General features: G+C 37.5%; 1 protein-coding gene across 1 annotated transcript; it reads left to right on the top strand.

The window, feature by feature from the left end:
- The first annotated feature begins 2685 nt into the window (after nucleotides 1-2685).
- On the top strand, nucleotides 2686-14352 carry LOC121432018. Its single transcript, XM_041629831.1, has 10 exons — nucleotides 2686-2852; nucleotides 4830-5122; nucleotides 6019-6293; nucleotides 6936-6999; nucleotides 7738-8010; nucleotides 8475-8596; nucleotides 9863-10007; nucleotides 11963-12244; nucleotides 13041-13298; nucleotides 13620-14352. The coding sequence occupies exons 2-10, from the start codon at nucleotides 4912-4914 to the stop codon at nucleotides 14030-14032; spliced, it is 2043 nt and encodes a 680-aa protein (XP_041485765.1). The 5' UTR covers nucleotides 2686-2852; nucleotides 4830-4911; the 3' UTR covers nucleotides 14033-14352.
- The last annotated feature ends 4716 nt before the right edge of the window (nucleotides 14353-19068 follow it).

Here is a 19068-nt window from a genome sequence, read left to right as displayed (position 1 = left end):
ATGTAAGTCAAATTCAAACCATTTTAGAACTATACCTCAGTCTTAGAATGCATGTTAATGTATGTAGGTCCACCTACTATACATCATTCTGGTGCTCAAATTGTTGGTTTCTGACCCTGGTTATATTTGATGTGACCAAATATATATCGGATCAAGGATTTTTCTCATAACACTGTATGAATTATTAATATTTCATACATTTTAATGCTAATATGTACATGTAGTAATAGTGGGATATAGTACACTTTCTCCAATAGTGATATGCATTTTCGTCTGTGTTTAGTATGCAAAGTGTCTTTAAACAAAATTAAGCTACTCTTCCTGCGAATTGTAGATCCTTGTGGTTATATCCTGAAAAAGACAATCACAAAAAGCAAAAACGATTCAACGTCATACTTTAGTGAAGGAAAAAATGGTTGAGAATAATGTCTTCAGTGTTTTTTATTATATATAGCACATATATCATCCCTGTAAGTATTGCAATGTGTATCACTGTATATCGTTGGGTCATTGCCTTAAGCATCGATCATATTTTCGCTCATTGCATTTGATTATGTGGGAATTCAAGGAGTTAAATTTGAATATATTCTTGCATTGAGGAGGTGAACTCTACCCATCCTATTAAGTGCTTTTAGAACAGCAGCTTCAAACAGTAACTTGTCCATAGCTGGTAAAATAACAGTTCATTGATTTCTAATGCATTTTAGATATGTATCAGATGAGGATGCCTGAGAATTCTATATCACACTTATCAATGTATCATTGATTTGTAATTATTCACCTGTAGAGATGTATAAAATTATATAATATAGTCATTGTATTTTGGGGAAACTGTATGACATGTTACAGTAATCTTTCATATTTATAAAGGCAATGGATTTAGATGAAATAGGTGGGAGAATATTTGTAAAAGGTATAGTATCATTGTTATTATTATTGACACTAATGTGCTTTGAGCAGAGGCAGTAGAGAAGAATTACAATCAGGCGGTGACGCTTTTTATATACATGAATGTGGTTTTATGAATTTTTGTTCAGTGTGTTTTTGTGATTCTTTGGTTGGTGTAAAAGTAAAGGGGATGAGGAGTAATGGAGGGGAGAAGGGAGATAATGAAGAAAAAGTAAGATCTAAAAGAAAAGTAAGAGGATGAGAGGAAATGATGAGGGCGAAGAAGGAGGAGAGGAAGGAGAAGAGGTGGAAAAGGAAGAAAAAAAGAGAAAGAGGAGATGAAGAAGGAAAGGAGGACATTGGGAAGGAGGAAGGAAAAGGGATGAAATAATTTAAAAAATGGAGCAGAGCAAGCCAGGAAGGATATTTTATTTTGCAAGAAAATTGGGTGTATGGTGGCGAGGGAAAAATAGAAAAAAACAATGGATTTCGAAGGGTTAGTTTCCAATTCGTCTTAAGCCAATTGCCAACTCGTCTACTATCTTTTGATCTCCTATCAGTTTGTCCACTATCCACATGGTCTAACTTCCATTTCGTCTAATAACCAGTAGGTCCAATAGCCATTTAGTCTATAGACCATTTGGTCCAATTGGACTAAGTGGTAATTGTGAAAAATGAATGAAAATGAAATAATAGACCAACTGGTTATGAGACAAATGGTCATAAACGAAATGGTTATAAGACGAAGTGATGATTGGACCAAATGGTTGTTAGACGAGATGTTAATGGACGGAGTGGCATTAGACTAAATGAAAATAGATTTTGGTGAGTAGACGAGTTGGCAGTAGACGAATTGGCAATTTGGAAAGGAGTAGTAGAATCGGAGACGGGGAGGGGGAAGGTGACAGATTTTTTTCAGTAGTACTTTGTCGAGAAGGTGTTTTTCTTTTCCATTCATATCTACCAATGCTTGGTTGACTTTCAACAATCGATTTCGTCTTTATTATCACCATGTTAAGAAGATTGTTCACCCTTCGGTTCTAAAGATCTTTTGCACCGATCGATGGCAATTTGTGAATGAATTGAATGCCGAATCTACCAATGAAAGCGAGTGAGAAGGAGAGAAGGAAGCAGAAGAAGAAGACAGAGGGGGAGAGGGGTGAATTGGCATGTATGGTCAGGAGATGGAGAGAAGGAAAGGGTTGACGATGAAAAGCTGAAGAGAATGAGAATTTAGAGATCTTTAGAGGATGCAAATATTTGAGAAAATATCGAACATAATATCAAACATAAAAAGCTTGGGGATAGGGAAGAAATAAATGTGATTCGTTCAGAGGGATGGAGAGAAGAGAGGTTGCAAGGTGAGCGAGTGAGAAAGATAGAGTGAGAGAGAAAGAAGAGAAAGAAAAGAGAAGAGAAGAAAAGAAAAGTGAGAGTGAGGAAGATAGAGTGAGAGAGAAAGAAGAGAAAGAGAAGAGAGGAAAAGAGAGAGTGAGGAAGATAGAGTGAGAAAGAAAGAAAAGAAAGAGAAGAGAGGAAAAGAGAGAGTGAGAGGAAAAGAAGGGAAAGGGAAGAGAAGAGACGAAAAGAGAGTGAGAAAGAAAGAATAAATGGAAGAGAGAGGGGAGGAGACATGAGGCAACCTGACACGACGAAGATGACAACGACCGAAGGAGGAGGGGGGGGGGGGGGGGCATTGTGAGGGGGTATTCTTCGATCCATGCAGAATGAAAAGGTCGTGTTGGTAACTAGGCAGCAGGTCACGCTATCGCACCGGGGCCTCCCGCACACACCAGACACATTCACGTTTCGATTTTTATAGTAGCTTGTCAACCAACGGGTCGAGCTGAACCGGTAGCGGCACGGAAGAGGTAAACATTGAGGCTTTTACCCCCCATTTGGATTGGAATACTTCTCCTTTTCCGTGAAGTAGGGGAAAATCAAGGGAAGATATCTTCTGACGGGTAAGTGTTTGAGGGGAAGAAAAGTATTTAGTGAAGTGATCTTGAAAATACGATTTACATGAATTAGCAGGATGAAAGGTCAGTCAGTGGGAACGAGTGAAAGTAAAAGTTTAGTGTTTGATCGAAGTTTACTTAATATATCTGGCAACAGACCTGTTTACTCACATATCACAGATGTATAAGCTTACAACAGGCTTGCAAGACATAGCAACAGATTATGCCTTCAAACTGCGTTCCACCACTTCCACATAGATTTCATCCATCACTAAACACGTTCGTGGTATATCTTGATTAGAAGTTTGCGTAAAAAAGAACGTCCATAAATATGATTTAAATACTATTTTGTGTATCAATTACTTCCATTGTAATTGTTCATTAAGTTACAAGATGTAGATTTTGAACGGTGGTTGAATACCAAATATTATAAACTGATTTTTTTTTAATTTCTTGTTTGTAGGTCTGTTTAAACCTCGCTCACTGCTTAGATATCGATAAATATTATTCATGAATAGAACATTTTTATCAAAGACCCCCGGCAAAGACCAAGAGAAAAATAGTTTGGTATGCGTACTCTGAAAGGAAAACGCAATATAAAGCTTAACTAACATGTAAACACGTTGTTAAAACCCATCACACTAAAAACTTAAAGTTTTGAACAAGGTGTGTAAAGTTGTAAACATATTTTTATTTAGTTTTAAACAACTTCTTGTTAGAGTGACGGGTTTATACAAAACGTGGTGAAAAAAAAAAATTTAAAGTGACCATGATATGGTTATGAAGCCTGTGAGTAGTAAAGCATATGCAGTTGGAGATCGCATCCATGGGATCCGTACACCAATCTTCCATGTTCCATCAAACATTTCTGTATTACACTCTTAAAAAGGATTGGTCAAAGTGATCCCATTGAGTACATATTATAATTGAAGTTATGACAGTGGTTTTGAACATCCGTTGTATACATTTCGTCTTCATCGAAACAATCTTTTTTTTTGCTTATGATTCTTGCATGCAAACCGTTCATCATGTACAATCAATACACCTAGAACGTGCAGAGACCAATAAGTCCTGAAGTAGTGGTACTAGATTCAGTGAAAACTATAAGGCACGTAACTAAACCATAACAAGGCAATCCATCGATGTTTACCAGAGTTTACAAAGCCACTGGCAAAACGTATTTGTATCACAGACCCACGTATTTATTTGGAGACCATTGTTACGAAGAGCTTCTATTGTGACCTTATTGATACATCAGCTTTACAAACTACTGAAGAATTTAATTTGAAGCATTGCAGTGCATTGAACGTTAAGAAAATAAATGGTTTATCAAACACAGAAACCCTATGCCTCTGCTATACTCATTTTTTTTGGGGGGGGGGGATTTGGGAGGGATATATTATATATTGAAGAAAATGATATATTCGCGGCGGCCGCCCTCACCTCTCATACCAAACATGATTATGCGAGATGGCTCTCTGTTCAGAGTCATATTCACATTATTCTATTTCGTTTGAATTCATTTCTTTTAATACTTGTCAAAACGAAAAATGTTCTACAAATTCACATATGATCAGTATTACGTGCTTTGTTCATGTTTCTTCACATATTTCAATTTAATACTGATAACTTCATTTATTTGCAAGTACCGAATGAAATAATTATTCAAAATGTAATACAACAACGTATAAATGCATAGCAATAATAATTCATTTCATTGTACTAGTGCATTTAAAATATATTTTCAACATGCTCAAGACAGAACTTGCCAGGACATTCACATCTATCTTTCTTTTCTTTTGTCAAAAGTAGCCCTCGGCTGAAACTGTAAAACTGTTGGTTACTCAATTAGAGTTTATATACTGTATAATATTCTCAAGTGTCAGGCACCCACGAGCAGAATGTTATAGGCTGATGGTAACATAACTATAATGATTATGTCCCCTTATCCCTAACTATAACATATCATCCTTTCATTACCAGGTGATGTGTCTGTATTTTCGACAACAGTCTCACAATTGAAATCATTTGATCGACATCGTCTCCGTATGTAATCACGTCAACAATGCCGAAGCCCAAGCGTGATATGATTCGGTTCGTCGTGCACCAGCGCGACAACGACCCCACCGAGATCGTCGCCCATCTCGTTAAGGACGGCGAGGACTGCGATAAGGTGTGCGAACAGATGAAAGAGAATGGGTATTCGATGTGCGAGTCGAATAGGAGCGCTCCCGTACGTGCGATGACGGGGGAGGCCTTCTACATACGTCTTGTTGGTAAGAGTTTCATCATCATGAAATTGAATTAAACAAACAATACAAATAGGAGGATATACGAAAATATTACATATAATTATAACAGATAACTTTCCTTTTTTTTATTGAATCAACAGAACATTATCAAATGAAAATAATGATAATAATAATAACAACAATAATAATGATAACAATACAACTTATTGGCGCTTCATAAGTGCTCAATTTTCTGATTAATTATTAATTACAGGGATTGTAAGAACAAAAGTGTAATCTTATCAGTAAAACCAATCAACGAATAAATTCCCAAATTTCAGATTATAAAAGAAACAAACAAAAATAAAACAAATGAAAGATGTGCACCTCCATATAGACCAAGGCACAACTTATACAGATTTAAAATATATAGATATTAACAAGACATTAAAACAATATATATATATTACCATATGACTTTCAAGTTTATTGTTATTTTTATTCATTTATTTATCACTTGTGTAACGGAACACTCGATTAGCCAATGCTGTTTTTGTATATATAGGGGTCATGTTTTTGTTTTGAGATTGTAGCGCAAGTATATACTATATACTTGCGCTACAATCTCAAAACAAAAACATGATTAGCACTGTCTACATTTATCCTCTAAATGATTCGATAAATATTGATAAGTTATTTTATCTACAAATTTATGTCACATTTATGATATAATTTTTTATCTTTTTTTCCTCATAAGGCCTATATTGAAATGTTCTAACAGGTGAGCATTGTCCATTACTTGATATTGAATGTCTGCTATATAAGTTTTCTTCAGCGAATGATTAATATGTCCTCCTTTATTAAAGTCTTGTGCGTACTAAAACTTCACCACCAGACTACTTAAATGCTAAAATTTGTTTCCGTTCAATCTACTTTTCAAGGTGACATCAAGGTCAACACTTTCACTGACAACAGCTACCGGAAAGATCGTTTCCTCGTGCGGTATATACGCAACCGTCCCAACCGCAAGGATTTCTTCATTACCGGAGTTTACCGCGGTAGATATCAACCGGAGTATGCCGGTAAGGTCCTGCTTCACCGCGTTACGCTTAACGCCGGAACGACCAATAAGGGAAGCGGTCGCCAGTTCATTATGAATAACCTCGAGAGCGTCCTTGGTAACATAGCATCGTCAAGCAAATTGGTTCTTTTTAAGGTAAGTTCATCGTCAGAAAGTGGAAAAGGAAATTGAAATCATTAACTCTTCAGAGATAATACGACAAAGTGAAATCTGATGAAATTACAAATAAAGGGACGATTTCTTTGGCAAGAAGTTTGGGGCATAATATTTGGGTGAACTGGGTGGAGGGCAGTAAGACGGGGTGAAGAATTTTTTTGGGAGGAGATAGAGGACAGAGGAGGACGGGGTAGGATGGGGATGGTAGTAGAGGAGAGGAGAGTGAAGTGGAACGATGAAAGTATAGTAAAGATAATAAGGAAGACGAGGGTTTGAGGAATAAAGAGAGAGAGAGAGAGATGGAGAGAAATATAGATAGAGTGGGTGAGGGAGGGAGAGACAGACGGGGGGGGGGGTAGAACAAAATATCAATCTATGAGCATAATGATGGAGGAGCAATGTTCGGACACCTTTGTATCCGAATTTAACCAAAGCATATTTTGATAAGACAAGTAATTATAAATATTCAAATCGTCAAATATAACATGGTGGCTTGGTTATGCATTTAATATTCACGAAACAGTTGAGAAAATAAGATAAATATTTTCTAAATAGATCAGGTTATTTGGTTGTTGATTTAATATTAATCCATTTGGGATACTGTACTTTATGACTTTCCAGGACAGAGATGTACCAGCGCCCCCTGACGTCCAAGAAACTTATGATGACGATAGTCTGACGAAAGGTAAACACCTCACTATAATGTCTTAATTGATTGATCAAAATCATTCTTATTACCAACATCATTATCTTTCCATCTTCACTATCGCTGTTGTCATCAATATCGATGTCGTCATTACTATCATCGTCGTCACCATAACAATCACAACACCACAATAATCTCGTCATCATCGCTACCACTATCACCATCACTTTTCATCTTGCGTATATAGTTAGAATTCTTTATTGCCTCGGTTCGCGACATCACTTTCTGTCTCCTGTTAAAATATTAAAGATCGAAAACATTCTTTCCCATAATCATATAATAGGAATATCTTATTGCCCTTTAAAAGCCCCATTGACTATTTTTGAATACTTTTATTTTGAAGGTGATCATATTTATCTTCCCCTCTTCCTCCTGTCCTTTTCCTTTAATTACCTACTTCTCTTTTTCATCTTGTTCACCTACCCCTTCCTTTTCTCCTCTTTTTCATCAGTTCATCTCCTCCTCTTTATCCAAAAAAAGCAACAACCACCATCACCTATTTATTGTGTATATTGCAGTCTGGTATATTGTGGTCAATTTCAATTTATTCAACCATGCAAATTAAATATAACATAATTGCATCAAGCATTACATAAAATGTTTAGGGTACCCTTTAAAGCCGGTTGTGGCAGGTCCGAAACATAAAAATTAAAAATATTTAGTATAAAGAGTTCGCCACTATTCCACTATCTATACGATTTTCACTCTCCTTTTCAGATGTCGTTCTGCGCACCATCTCTAAGAACATCCCCAAGGATTTCGTCACCCCCCTCTGCATGCATCTCTTCGGTCTAAGCGAAGTCGAGGTCCTCAACCTCGGCATGCTCCCTCATCATCGCGACTTCGACGAACAACGGTACGGTGTCCTCGACAAGTGGAAGGGGGAGCAGGGGGACAATGCCACTTTTCGGAAGCTCATTGAAGCCTTCCAGGCCGTCAAGATGAAATCAGCAGCAGCTACACTCAATAGGAACCTACTAACGGAAGGACGTAAGTTAGAATGGTGGCTTAAGGTGGCGTAGCGTTTGGTGTATCCCCTTAAAGGCGTCGACAAGGCGTAACGTATGACTAAGTCGAGATAAGATAATATATCGCTATATGAGATAACATATTAAGATAAGCTAAGCTAAGAAAAAGCTAAGATAAAATGAAAAAGTCGCCATAAGGCAAGATAAGATACTATTAGATGAGATGACAGTAAAATATATCTAATGAGAAAAATGATACAAGGTTTTATGATGACAAAAGGGAAGATGGGGAAAAGTAACAGGATAAAAGAATCTAAGTTTTAGATTACAATAAGATAATATTGGATAAGATAAAGATAAGACATATATATAGTTAGTGACACATGATACGTCTGGAAATTTTGTGGTGATATTTTTTCTCTGTCTGCCTGACAGATTGTTTTTCTTAAATTAAAAGTAATATTTATTCATCTTATTCCTGATTAGGTCTTCGAAGAGTAGCCAAACATCTGCCTGGAGACTGCCAACCCCTTGCTGATGCTATGAAAGTCAACTTGGATGAGGTCAAGGAAAAATTCTATACCGAAATGGCCGAGTTTAAATTCCAGGTATGATTTCAATCAAGTTTTTTCTTATGTTTATGCGGATGCTCATTAATGATTGAAGAAGAAAAATGAACGACAACTTGCATATATTGACCCCCTAAGAATAGTTGAACAATGAAAATGATATGAGGAAATGAAGTAGCAAGTCAAGCCATATTAGATACACTGATAGGTCCGACCTCTCTTATCCGGACACGTTGGGACCAGCACCAATCCGGATAAGGGATTTATCCGGATCTGGGAGACCCAATATTAAATACACGCAGCTGCGCTGCCGGCTGCCTCCCCAGGCCGGCGGCGGTAGCTACACTGCACTATTGTAGTGGGCGTACGGTAAAGACAATATTCACTGCAGAGCCTGTGCAAATTATAGGCAGTGTTTTTTATTGAAATGAAATCGATCGATGGCCAAAACTCTTGGATAATTTACCTGCTAAAATGACTGAGGTATACATCGAGCATACTTCGAAAGAAAGTGAATGACTCGATCAAACCAAGTTTTAAAATTAGATCATCGCGGCGAGTATCGCAGCTTCGCAATGTCAGCCATTGTTCCACTGACTGTAGGCTCAAACATGATAGATGGCGCTGTCCGTATTGAGGCCTAAAGTTAGCTAGCAAGACGTATTTTCCCGCGAATCAAAAAGAGAAACGTGATGAAATGTTTGCGCTGCACCCTGATTTACTGGAAATTATAATTCCTAAAGTTCTTTTGGTGATTTGGGTGAGATATTTTCATGAAAAATATGTTTGGTGTAGGGTGACTATGTTGGGAAATATATGTAATCAGAGTGGGTTTATGTATAGGATTGAGTTCAGATTGAAATCTCATTTCCTCACGTACCTGTACTAGATTTAAAAAAAAAAAATCTCGGCAAGTGTGCGTCCGGATAATAGAGAGATCCGGATAAGGGGAGGCCGGATAAGAGAGGTCGAACTGTATTTGGTCTTTTAAAATAATCTTAACAATTTGGCAAATCCGTAAAATATATGTACCTCCAATCCCCTATTATGTGGGACCTTCATGAAATTTCCTGTCTCTGATTACTTGATCTTTGGACAGTCTGTAATACTCTCAAAATTAATGACCATGATTTGGTCAGCTTATGAAGTGAAGTAAAACTTGAGAAAAATGGAGGGCTGGACGTACAAAAAGGTTGATTATTTTATGGAATTGCCTAATTTCATAATGACGAGGAATGGAATAAACCTTTTAGATCTGTCTCTCTTCAATTATCTACCACGAATTTCGAAAATAATTTGTTCTAGATCATATGGCGATGGCGAGAAGACACACATAAGAAGCTTCGAGGACGAGCTAACCATTCCTTACTTTTGAGGGCACTGCGCTACATCAGCCTTCCACAGGTTGCCGAGGAGGTCACTGATATGACGTCAGTCGACGTCAGAGATAGTAAGTAATCATTTGACAAAAAGGAGAAGGTAAATGGATGTTGGGGCTATAAAATGGGATAGTGGCGTGTGTATAGACATTTTAGGAATAAGCAAAATTATTGACAGATTGAATGAGACGAAATAAACCCAGAGATGTTGTTAATTTTGAAGTTTTTAATTGAGCTCTATTACATGGCGCAAATTACAAGTAAAATGAAAGAGATGGAGGTTTTAACAAAAATAAAAGAATGTGAAGGATATGTAAGATAACCGGGTCAAAATTTACATGTAAAATATACAAACGATGATTTGATTAAATAGAGTTAGATATACAGTGCGTATCAAAAAAAAGTTTAAAATTTGAAAAAGCTCTGGGAATTAAAAATCATACAACATGTGGGTAATTTTTTCACATATAATCTTAGGTTTGGGTCTCATCTATCAAATGAAATTAAAAGTTTTGACAAAATGTTACACTTGAGTGAGCACTGTCCATTTTTGTAAAGCTCGCAGAAATCTGTTTGCGCAGAAATGCTTGTTTTCACGCTGTGTCAAGGGGAAAGGGCGAAATCAAACTTACCTTGCGAAACATTTCTCATACATTTCCCTTGCACTTTCAGTCAGTTGAAATAAAACAGATACATTCAACCATTTTGTAACAATTTTCCACCCAAATTGAAATTTCAACACTTAGTAAGCACAACCTTTACACTTTTTGTGCCAGCTGGATCTGAGGACATAACTGAATCTGAAGAAAAGTTAATATCAGACATCTCCAGCATTTTTTCACTAAGTTTTTATCATTTTAAAGTGGGTTTACATTATTTTCATTTTTCATTTAATACTTGTTTCTCCACACTTTTCCCAAGCTTGAAAATGATTAACACAATGAAAATCAAGCCTAAGTTATTTCATGTAATTCACAGCTCAGTGTAAAGAAAATATTGTCACGATGGCCTCGGTGTATGGGGGAGTGGGGTGGGGCGCAATGCACTCTTCGAAGGGTTTCGGGAAAGTAAACAAGTTAAAAAAGGTTAAAGATATCTTCAAATCAATTTTTCTATATAAATTCCACGTGTTCTTAATGATTAAGGGCTACTTTTATTTGCATAACTATTTCAAAGTTCTGCGCAAATCATTTTTCACCAGCTTTTCAAAAGTAAGTGGTGCTCACTCAAGCGGAAATATTTTTCGACAGTTATATCATCATTTGATTAAATGGATCTGTACCAATGATAAAATGTGGGAAAATCTTCAGGATATTACAAATGTATAATTTTACAGGATTTTTTCTAAGTGTAAACTTTTTTTGATACGCACTGTATATTGTATAGTAAAAGAAATGTAGGAACTGCACTCAAATAACCATGGGCGAAAATCCCAGTGGGGACGTGTCCCCCCTACTCAAAATAGGGGGGGGGACACAATATCAAATGTCCCCCGACTATTTCTAGTCTTTGGTGATGTAAAGAAATATATCACTCAAAATGGGAAAAAAAACGTGTGTTTTGGGACGAGGTGACCTTTTTTGCTTGTAAAATTTATTTTCATCGAAATGACCTTAAAATGTTTTTGCTTGTCAAATTTTCCAGACCCTTGTCCCCCTACCTTTTGGGAGAGATTTGCGCCCCTGCAAATAACAATCAATGGCAAACTTGAGGGGTGTCATGATCGAGAAGAGCAAAGGATAAAGATTGATTTGGAAGACAAAGTGAGGAAAATGAATAGAAAATGAAAGCTAAGAAGTCAAACAAGTGAAGAGAAACGAAAAAATGATGAACTGTACAAGGGAACCGCGACATAAAACTTGTTGAAATAAAATGAAATAACAGTTTAAAGCTACTAAAATCTTTCAATCTGATTGGCTGCTAGAAGATTTGTTTATAAAGATTGTTTATTTTTGTTACAACAAATTCTTTATGAAACGGTACCAAGGACCGTCAATAAACATTTCATGTGTTTCTATCCCCCTAGTCGTCATGCTACGAACAGTCACCAAAGACATGAGCAGAGAGAAAATCTGCGCTCTCGTCGACCGTTTCGGCCTCACTGACGACGAAAAGCGGGAGATCACGCGGGAGTACGGCCTCGATTTCAACAAGCGTCTCTACCTGCTCAATGCCCTTGTCAAGTGGAAGGAGAAGGGCGGTGATGAGGACTCGAGGGCATCTTATGAGAACCTGATGGCTCACATGGAAGATCTAGGTTTTGAACAGAACCCAGCCATCCTTGATGAGGTCTTAATTGATGATAAACGTAAGTATAAGTATAGTAAAATACATTTTAAATCTGTATTTTTAATTTTCTGCTGTCTTCTTCATTTTTATCACAATCTATCAAATTTTAGGAACATAGAATAATGTACGGGTATCATACTATCGTAATATCAGCGCAGGGGCATCGTACAAATATACGGGTATTTTACGATCAGCCCAAGGGCATCGCATGGGTTATGGGCATCGTAAGTTCAGCACTGGGACATCATACGAGGTAGAGGTATCTTACGACCAGCAAATAGGCATTGTACAATGAACGGGTATCGTTCGATCAGCAATGGGGCATCCTAAGATGATTGTGGGACATCGTTCGATGTACAAGCATTGTGATACGATCACCACAGGGTCATCTTACGATCGATGTACGGGTATTGTACGATCAGCGCGCAAGGGCTTCGTACGATATCTGCACAATACCTGTAAGGCCTCTGCTGTAGCCATATACCTTTTTCTAATTTTTATTTAGCCCTGTATGTCAACACATGGAAACTTTCAATTTGCGGAAATGATGAAATCATACCAATCGTATATAGCCCGCAGTCTAATCGTAGAGTAGTTGATCGTAAGATGATCGACGCAAATACCAATAGGCATTCGTCGATATCGGATATGTTTTTTTTTTCTAAAATTAAAACCATACTACACAAAATCATCGAATTCAATTTGTCAGGTGAGAACGGTTAAGATTAGATACAAAACATTGGAACGTCGTCGTGTTTTTAGAGAAGTATCATTTGAAACGTGCTAATAATTTGTATCATCAATTCCGTCTTTAGGTCTACGGCACATAGCAACACTCATCCCTACCGATAGCATGCAAGCGTTGGCTGACGAACTGCATGTCGATACGGCCCCAATGAAGATTCCCGCGGGAAAGGAATCTGCACTTCTTGGTTATCGTCTGCTCTCGCGCTGGAAAGAAACCCGAGGGAAGTACGCGTCACACACAGAGCTCATCAGCGCACTCGACAAGGCGGAGCTTGGATCCACTGTCGACGTCATCGATCGCTTGGGATCTGTAGATATTTCAAAAGGTAAATTGATAGTGATGATGACACTGATGATGTTGATGGTGGTGGTGGTGGTGTTATTGATTGTAATGGCGATTATGACAATATTGACTGTGATAATGACGATTACGGAAATGATGGCCGATGTGATGAATGCCGTGACTCTGACGAATTGGTAATGGCATCATCCCTATAGAGGTGGTGGTGAATATGATGATGAAGGTAATTTTCAATGACATTGATGTGGACAACGGTCACGATCTTGGATAAAAGTTTGGTGATTATAAATTATCAAGGTTCCCTTTTCACCCGTATCTCTCTTGTTCTCCTCCATTTAACTTCCAGGAGCAATGAGTGAGTTCTGTCTACGGTATGTCGGCTCGTGGGTTCACGTCAGTCGAGCTCACGAGTGGCCTTCGATCGTCCAGAACATCCCATCCCAGCTCATCAACGGTCTCGATGACCGGACCGTCGCCCAGATCAAACGCGAATACCGCGACCCGCAGGAGCAGCTCTCCCGAGCCCTTGTCCTCTGCCGCGATCGACGGGTAATTTCATCGACGGGCGCGCTCTGCAATCGCCTCATCGCGTGCGGGTTCGAAAGCGCCGCGCTGACTCTTCTCGATGTGTCGAGGTCGCAGTATTATTGTACGACCCTAAGATTGGACGAAGGGCCCTACGGGGGTATAGAAGGGGTGGGGTCCGAATATCCAGAAGAAGAGGAAGAGGGACATGAGGTCGAGGAAGAAGCAGAATGAGAATGAAGTCGCTTAGCAACCATACATGGATAACAAAAAGTATGAGGCATTAGCCCTATCCTTTACGAAAAGGACATTAAAAGTCTCGTTATAAATGACGACGACGACGACGATGATAATAGTAATACCAATAATAATAACATTAATAAATGTAATGATAATTATGCTAACAATGATGATGATAATTACAATAATAATATAAAGCATCTATGAGGCGCCGATTATGTTGTAGAACACAGTAAAATCTGTGGTGTTAACCGGTGTACATAGAGGACCACACCAGTTATTTTACACCAATGTTAAATTGGTGGTGGTAATTTTACACCTATAGGTGTTATTACAACACCTTTTCTTGTTACATTTACACTCTTTGGTGTTATGTTTAATCTCTAGGTTGTAATTTTAACACCTCACGGTGTGGTCCTCTATTAACACCAATTGGTGTCAGTTTTAACACCGCAGTTTTTACAGTGTATATTCATTGACGCTCTATGATGATTCATAACGTATTACCATGATTCAAAAGAGAAATAGGTCATGAGTGAGAAACAAAAAAGATTTCGGCCGTCATTTTCAGTCAAAATGGTGGAATTCTGTGGAAATATACAATGATGTTTTAAAAAAATGAGTTAAAAGAGGAATGTTTTTTTTTCAACTTGAAACGCTTAAAACATAATGCTATCAAATTTAAGCATATAGACATTTCTTGCTGTTGAAGAATGAAACATATATTTTTTCGAGAATTTTTGCTGCTGCTTTTGAAGTGTGTATGTCTGAATACGCATCCATAATGTAAACTGTGTGTGAATTTTGTCTTCCAAAGAATGTTGCCATGCTGAGTTTTTGTGATAAACTGGTTGTCGCAGCTGATACAATAAAAGTATTATTATCAGTAAAATGAAAGAAAATACATCACACCGATAGACATATAGGAATGTCGTCAAAGTGTCACAATGCAATCAATCGGTAAATGCTTTGAATGTATCGGAAGTTGTAATAAACGAATAACAGGTAAATATTCATAAGTATGATTGAAAATTGAAAAAAAAAATCCCCAAGAAATCGCCTGATCATATATCTATGGAAAATATTGTTTTACGTTATGATTGTTTTGAGTTAAATTAATCCATGTGTATGCGTTCGTCAGTTTGTATGATAATGTTTTTTAGTTGGTTAAACTTTCTGCCATGTTTTTGCCGCATACCTTTGCTCTCTTCTAATTTCATCGATTTCAAATTGGTGAAAATTAAGATGTCAAGTGTTGAGAGAGACTAGTACACCAAGTACTCTACACCGGTGTTTAATCTTTTGAATTAGTTAAATACCCTTTGGTGTTATTATAACACATTGGTTGGTGTTATATTCAAACTCCATGGTGTATGTTTAACACCTGCTCGATAGGATCCGCTCACAACATCGACCGACTTGTGTTCGTTTTAACACCTAAGGTTTTATTTACACAGTACATTCTATTTCCTTCAAACAAACCACCATTTACGTAGTTTATCAGTTACGTTGATCATATTTATGTCATCATTTCCATTCATTTACGTATTTGTGATTAAATCATTTTTGGAAAGCTCTCTAAGAGGCCCATACGCATGGGCAGCTATATGTTTACAGAAATTTATGATTCCGTCCAATCTGGAGCCTTGAGATTACATAGGCCTATATTTTCTTTCATGCTGTGAAAACATATTTTGTAAATATATTTGCTATTGAATATATTTTATCTGTGCTTCTATAATATGCAATGGACATGTCAGTATTTATGTTTGTTTGTGCAATAAATTGCATTACGTCATATTTTATGTTGGGCCATTGCTGTGGCAATAAATGCACACTAACACACCGAAAACACAAAATCATTGACCTTTTATTTTGTGTCGCTATTTGTTTGGTTTTGTAAAAAGTTTGGCAGGACTTCGTTTCGTAATTTCCATGTCAATATAAATATCAGCACTTGCTATGAAAGATAATGTTTCGAAGGAGGAAAATGAAGGGAAGCGATCTTGATAATCATACAGCATGACACACACACCCACACACCCTCACAATCAGGAACACCCACATACACGCAAAATATTCTCTGGGCCCGCGCACACACCCACCTTTACATCCACACACACTATAGACACGCACACACAACCCAAACCACGTTTTTTTTTATCTTGATGAGAAAAGCTGGCTGCTGACGCATCTAAAAGTTGCCACAAATCAAGAGGCACAAAACAAAAAGTTTAGCACAATTTGCAAGAGAAAACAGAATAAGAAAAATCCGTTTGAAGCATCTTTTCAGGCCTGAAATTCACTTATTTTATCAAAATATTTTATTCAATAGAAATTACCAATATAAAAGTGAAACATTCATTATTTCCTATCGTACAAAAATAATCAATTTTACTTGAGGCGAAAGTGATAACATTTTTTGAGAAAGTCTCACAATTCACGAGATTTTGCAGGGATATGAATTCAGCCACGAGAGGACTTGAATAAATCTTGCTCACATGGGCGGCGAACCGGGGGGGGGGGGCACAGTGCCCCCACTATTTGAAGCACTGAAAAGTGCCCTTTTTACGCAAGGAAAATGCCCCCTCACGAACGTGTACTGTGCCCCTTTTATCTGAGGAGGACCCGTTTTAGGTGTTACCAAATGCCCTTTCTCGCACAAGTGCCATTTTTAAAAGAAAACAAAATGCCCCCTTCTCAATCGTGTTCTGTGGCCCTCTCACCTGAGAAGGCCCCAATTTTATGTGTTGGAAAGTGCCATTTCTAGAATCATTGGCAATTTTTACCGAAAATGCCCCCTCGTGAACGTTTTCTTTGCCCCTTTCACCTGAGAAGGACCCGTTTTATATGTGAGAAAGTGCCCTTTCTCGAATCAGTGCCCCTTTATACCCAAGAAAGTTGTCCCTCACAAACGTGTTCTGTGCTTCTTTAACCTGAGAAGGACCCGTTTTATGTCCTTATCGGTGCCAAACGAAAAACCACCGAATTCGCGAACTTTCCTTAGTCGTGTCTCGTGTGAACGAAAGATAATTTTAGCGTCATTCAGCATTAATGACGCATTCTGTGCTCGTCTGAAACCTCTCTAAGGGACAAAGCTCCCCCAAAACTGATTGTTCATCTATTATTCTCAATACCGAACATTGTGGCTGGAGAGGAGAGTAGCGAGATACCTGTCCTTGGGTAAAAAAAAATATTATTATAATTCCAAATCCCGAGATAAAGAAAATGCAAGTAGTAAACGTCTGGAGCCCAGATTACATGACAAAAGCATGATTAGATATCAAAATGATGAATACATTCCATTACATTGTGTCTGTCATGCTTGACAGTTAAACTAAAAAGGGCTAAAAATATGAAACTAGGAATCCGTTTGGTACCTGTAGTGTTGTGTTTGACGGACCATAATTCTCAATATAAATATCGTTGATTTCGTTACCCCCTCTGTTAACTTATCACTGTGATTATTCCTATCACTATTAGTAGTTAAAATATCAGCAGTGCAGTAGTATTGTTATTACATTATTTCAATTGTGATCATTGTAATTATCTTTTCTTGAATAGGCTTAATGTAAATGGTGATGAAGAGTTTTACTACTTCTAGTTCGAATGTCATTACTAACCGATGCCAACTCGGGAGCCATGAAAAAAATGGTCTCAAATAATCAAACACCATTGCAGATTTTTGGAAAATCCCTTGAAGCCTACAGAAATCCAGCAGTAGGCCTATACAAAATTGAACAAGTGAAAAGCATACAGACATTAGCTTTGAAACACTCTTGTATAAATGGAAATTGTCCTGAAACTGTGATTACAATCTAAACTCTATAGAGTCAAGTAGTTAAAGGACAAGTCCACCCCAGGTTGAAAGTTGATTTGAATCAATAAAGAAAAATCAAACAAGAATAACACATAAAATTCATCAAAATCGGATGTAAAATAAGAAAGTTATGACATTTTAAAGTTTCACTTATTTTTCACGAAACAGTTATATGCACAACTCAGTGATATGCAAATGAGAGAGTTGATGGTGTCACTCACTAACTATTTCTTTTGTTTTTTATTGTTTGAATTATACAATATTTCTATTTTCACAGATTTGACAATAAGGACCCTCTTGGTTGAACCACAATATGTTAAAACAATGGTAATTCCACATCTTCAGGGAGGAAAAAAACTTTGCTTATCATGACAATGAGAATGAGGAGAAAATAGAAATATTCTATATTTCATATAATAAAATACAAAAGAAATAGTGAGTGGGTGATGTCATCAGTCCCCTCATTTGCATCCCGACCAGGATGTGCATATAACTGTTTTGTGAAATGAAACGAAACTTTAAAATGTCATAACTTTCTTATTTTTCAGCCAATTTTGATGAAATTTTCAGTGTTATGCTTGTTTGATTTTTCTCTTTTGATTCGAATCAAGTTTTTCTTGGGGTAGACTTGTCCTTTAATCGCTGAGCCTGAAAGTTGTGTATATTTATGCAGAGAGGTAGGGGTACCTCTCATTGACCTGGGAAGCGGGGTGCTAGGGATGCTGAAGCACCCCAAAGATTTTTCCAGGGGTGGTGCATGCGTGTATTATTTTCTATAGGCAGCACCCCTGGAATTCTGGTTGGTGTGTCATCGTGGTCACGTAGGAGAAATGTGTGGAAAATGACCAACATCTTGTGATGAAACTCTTTTTTTTTGGCTTATCAAATTTCTTGGAATCAAAATGGGCTTCGTTTTGTAGTGAAACCTTTTTTTCTTGCTTGTCAAATTTACATAGGCAGATCCAGGGGGCCCAGGGGGCCGGGGCTCCCTATTGGCGGAGCAAAAAAACAAGGGGGGGAGGCATTTAAAAAAAAGAAAAAGAAGGGGAAAGCCAAGAGAATAGAAGATGATGAAGAAGAGTGAATGAAATAAGGTGAAGGGTCGACATGGAAAATGAAATTAAAAAAAAAAAATTCATGCCACTATATAAAGGTCTACATGAGATTGGAGAGTGTGAATTTATGCATGCGAAAGGTTAAGCCAGTCTTC

The sequence above is a fragment of the Lytechinus variegatus genome, chromosome 18, assembly GCF_018143015.1.
Source record: "Lytechinus variegatus isolate NC3 chromosome 18, Lvar_3.0, whole genome shotgun sequence".
Taxonomy (NCBI): Eukaryota; Metazoa; Echinodermata; class Echinoidea; order Temnopleuroida; family Toxopneustidae; genus Lytechinus; species Lytechinus variegatus.
The sequence above is the reverse complement of the archived record's forward strand: the minus strand, read 5'-3'. Positions and strand labels throughout refer to the sequence as shown.

Excerpts from the sequence above, each read along its gene's own strand:
- LOC121432018 (XM_041629831.1), top strand. The coding sequence starts at position 4,912 with ATGCCGAAGCCCAAGCGTGATATGATTCGGTTCGTCGTGCACCAGCGC. Across the intron at positions 8,597-9,862 it reads TGGCCGAGTTTAAATTCCAG|ATCATATGGCGATGGCGAGA; the intron begins GTATGATTTCAA and ends AATTTGTTCTAG. Across the intron at positions 13,299-13,619 it reads ATCTGTAGATATTTCAAAAG|GAGCAATGAGTGAGTTCTGT; the intron begins GTAAATTGATAG and ends TTTAACTTCCAG.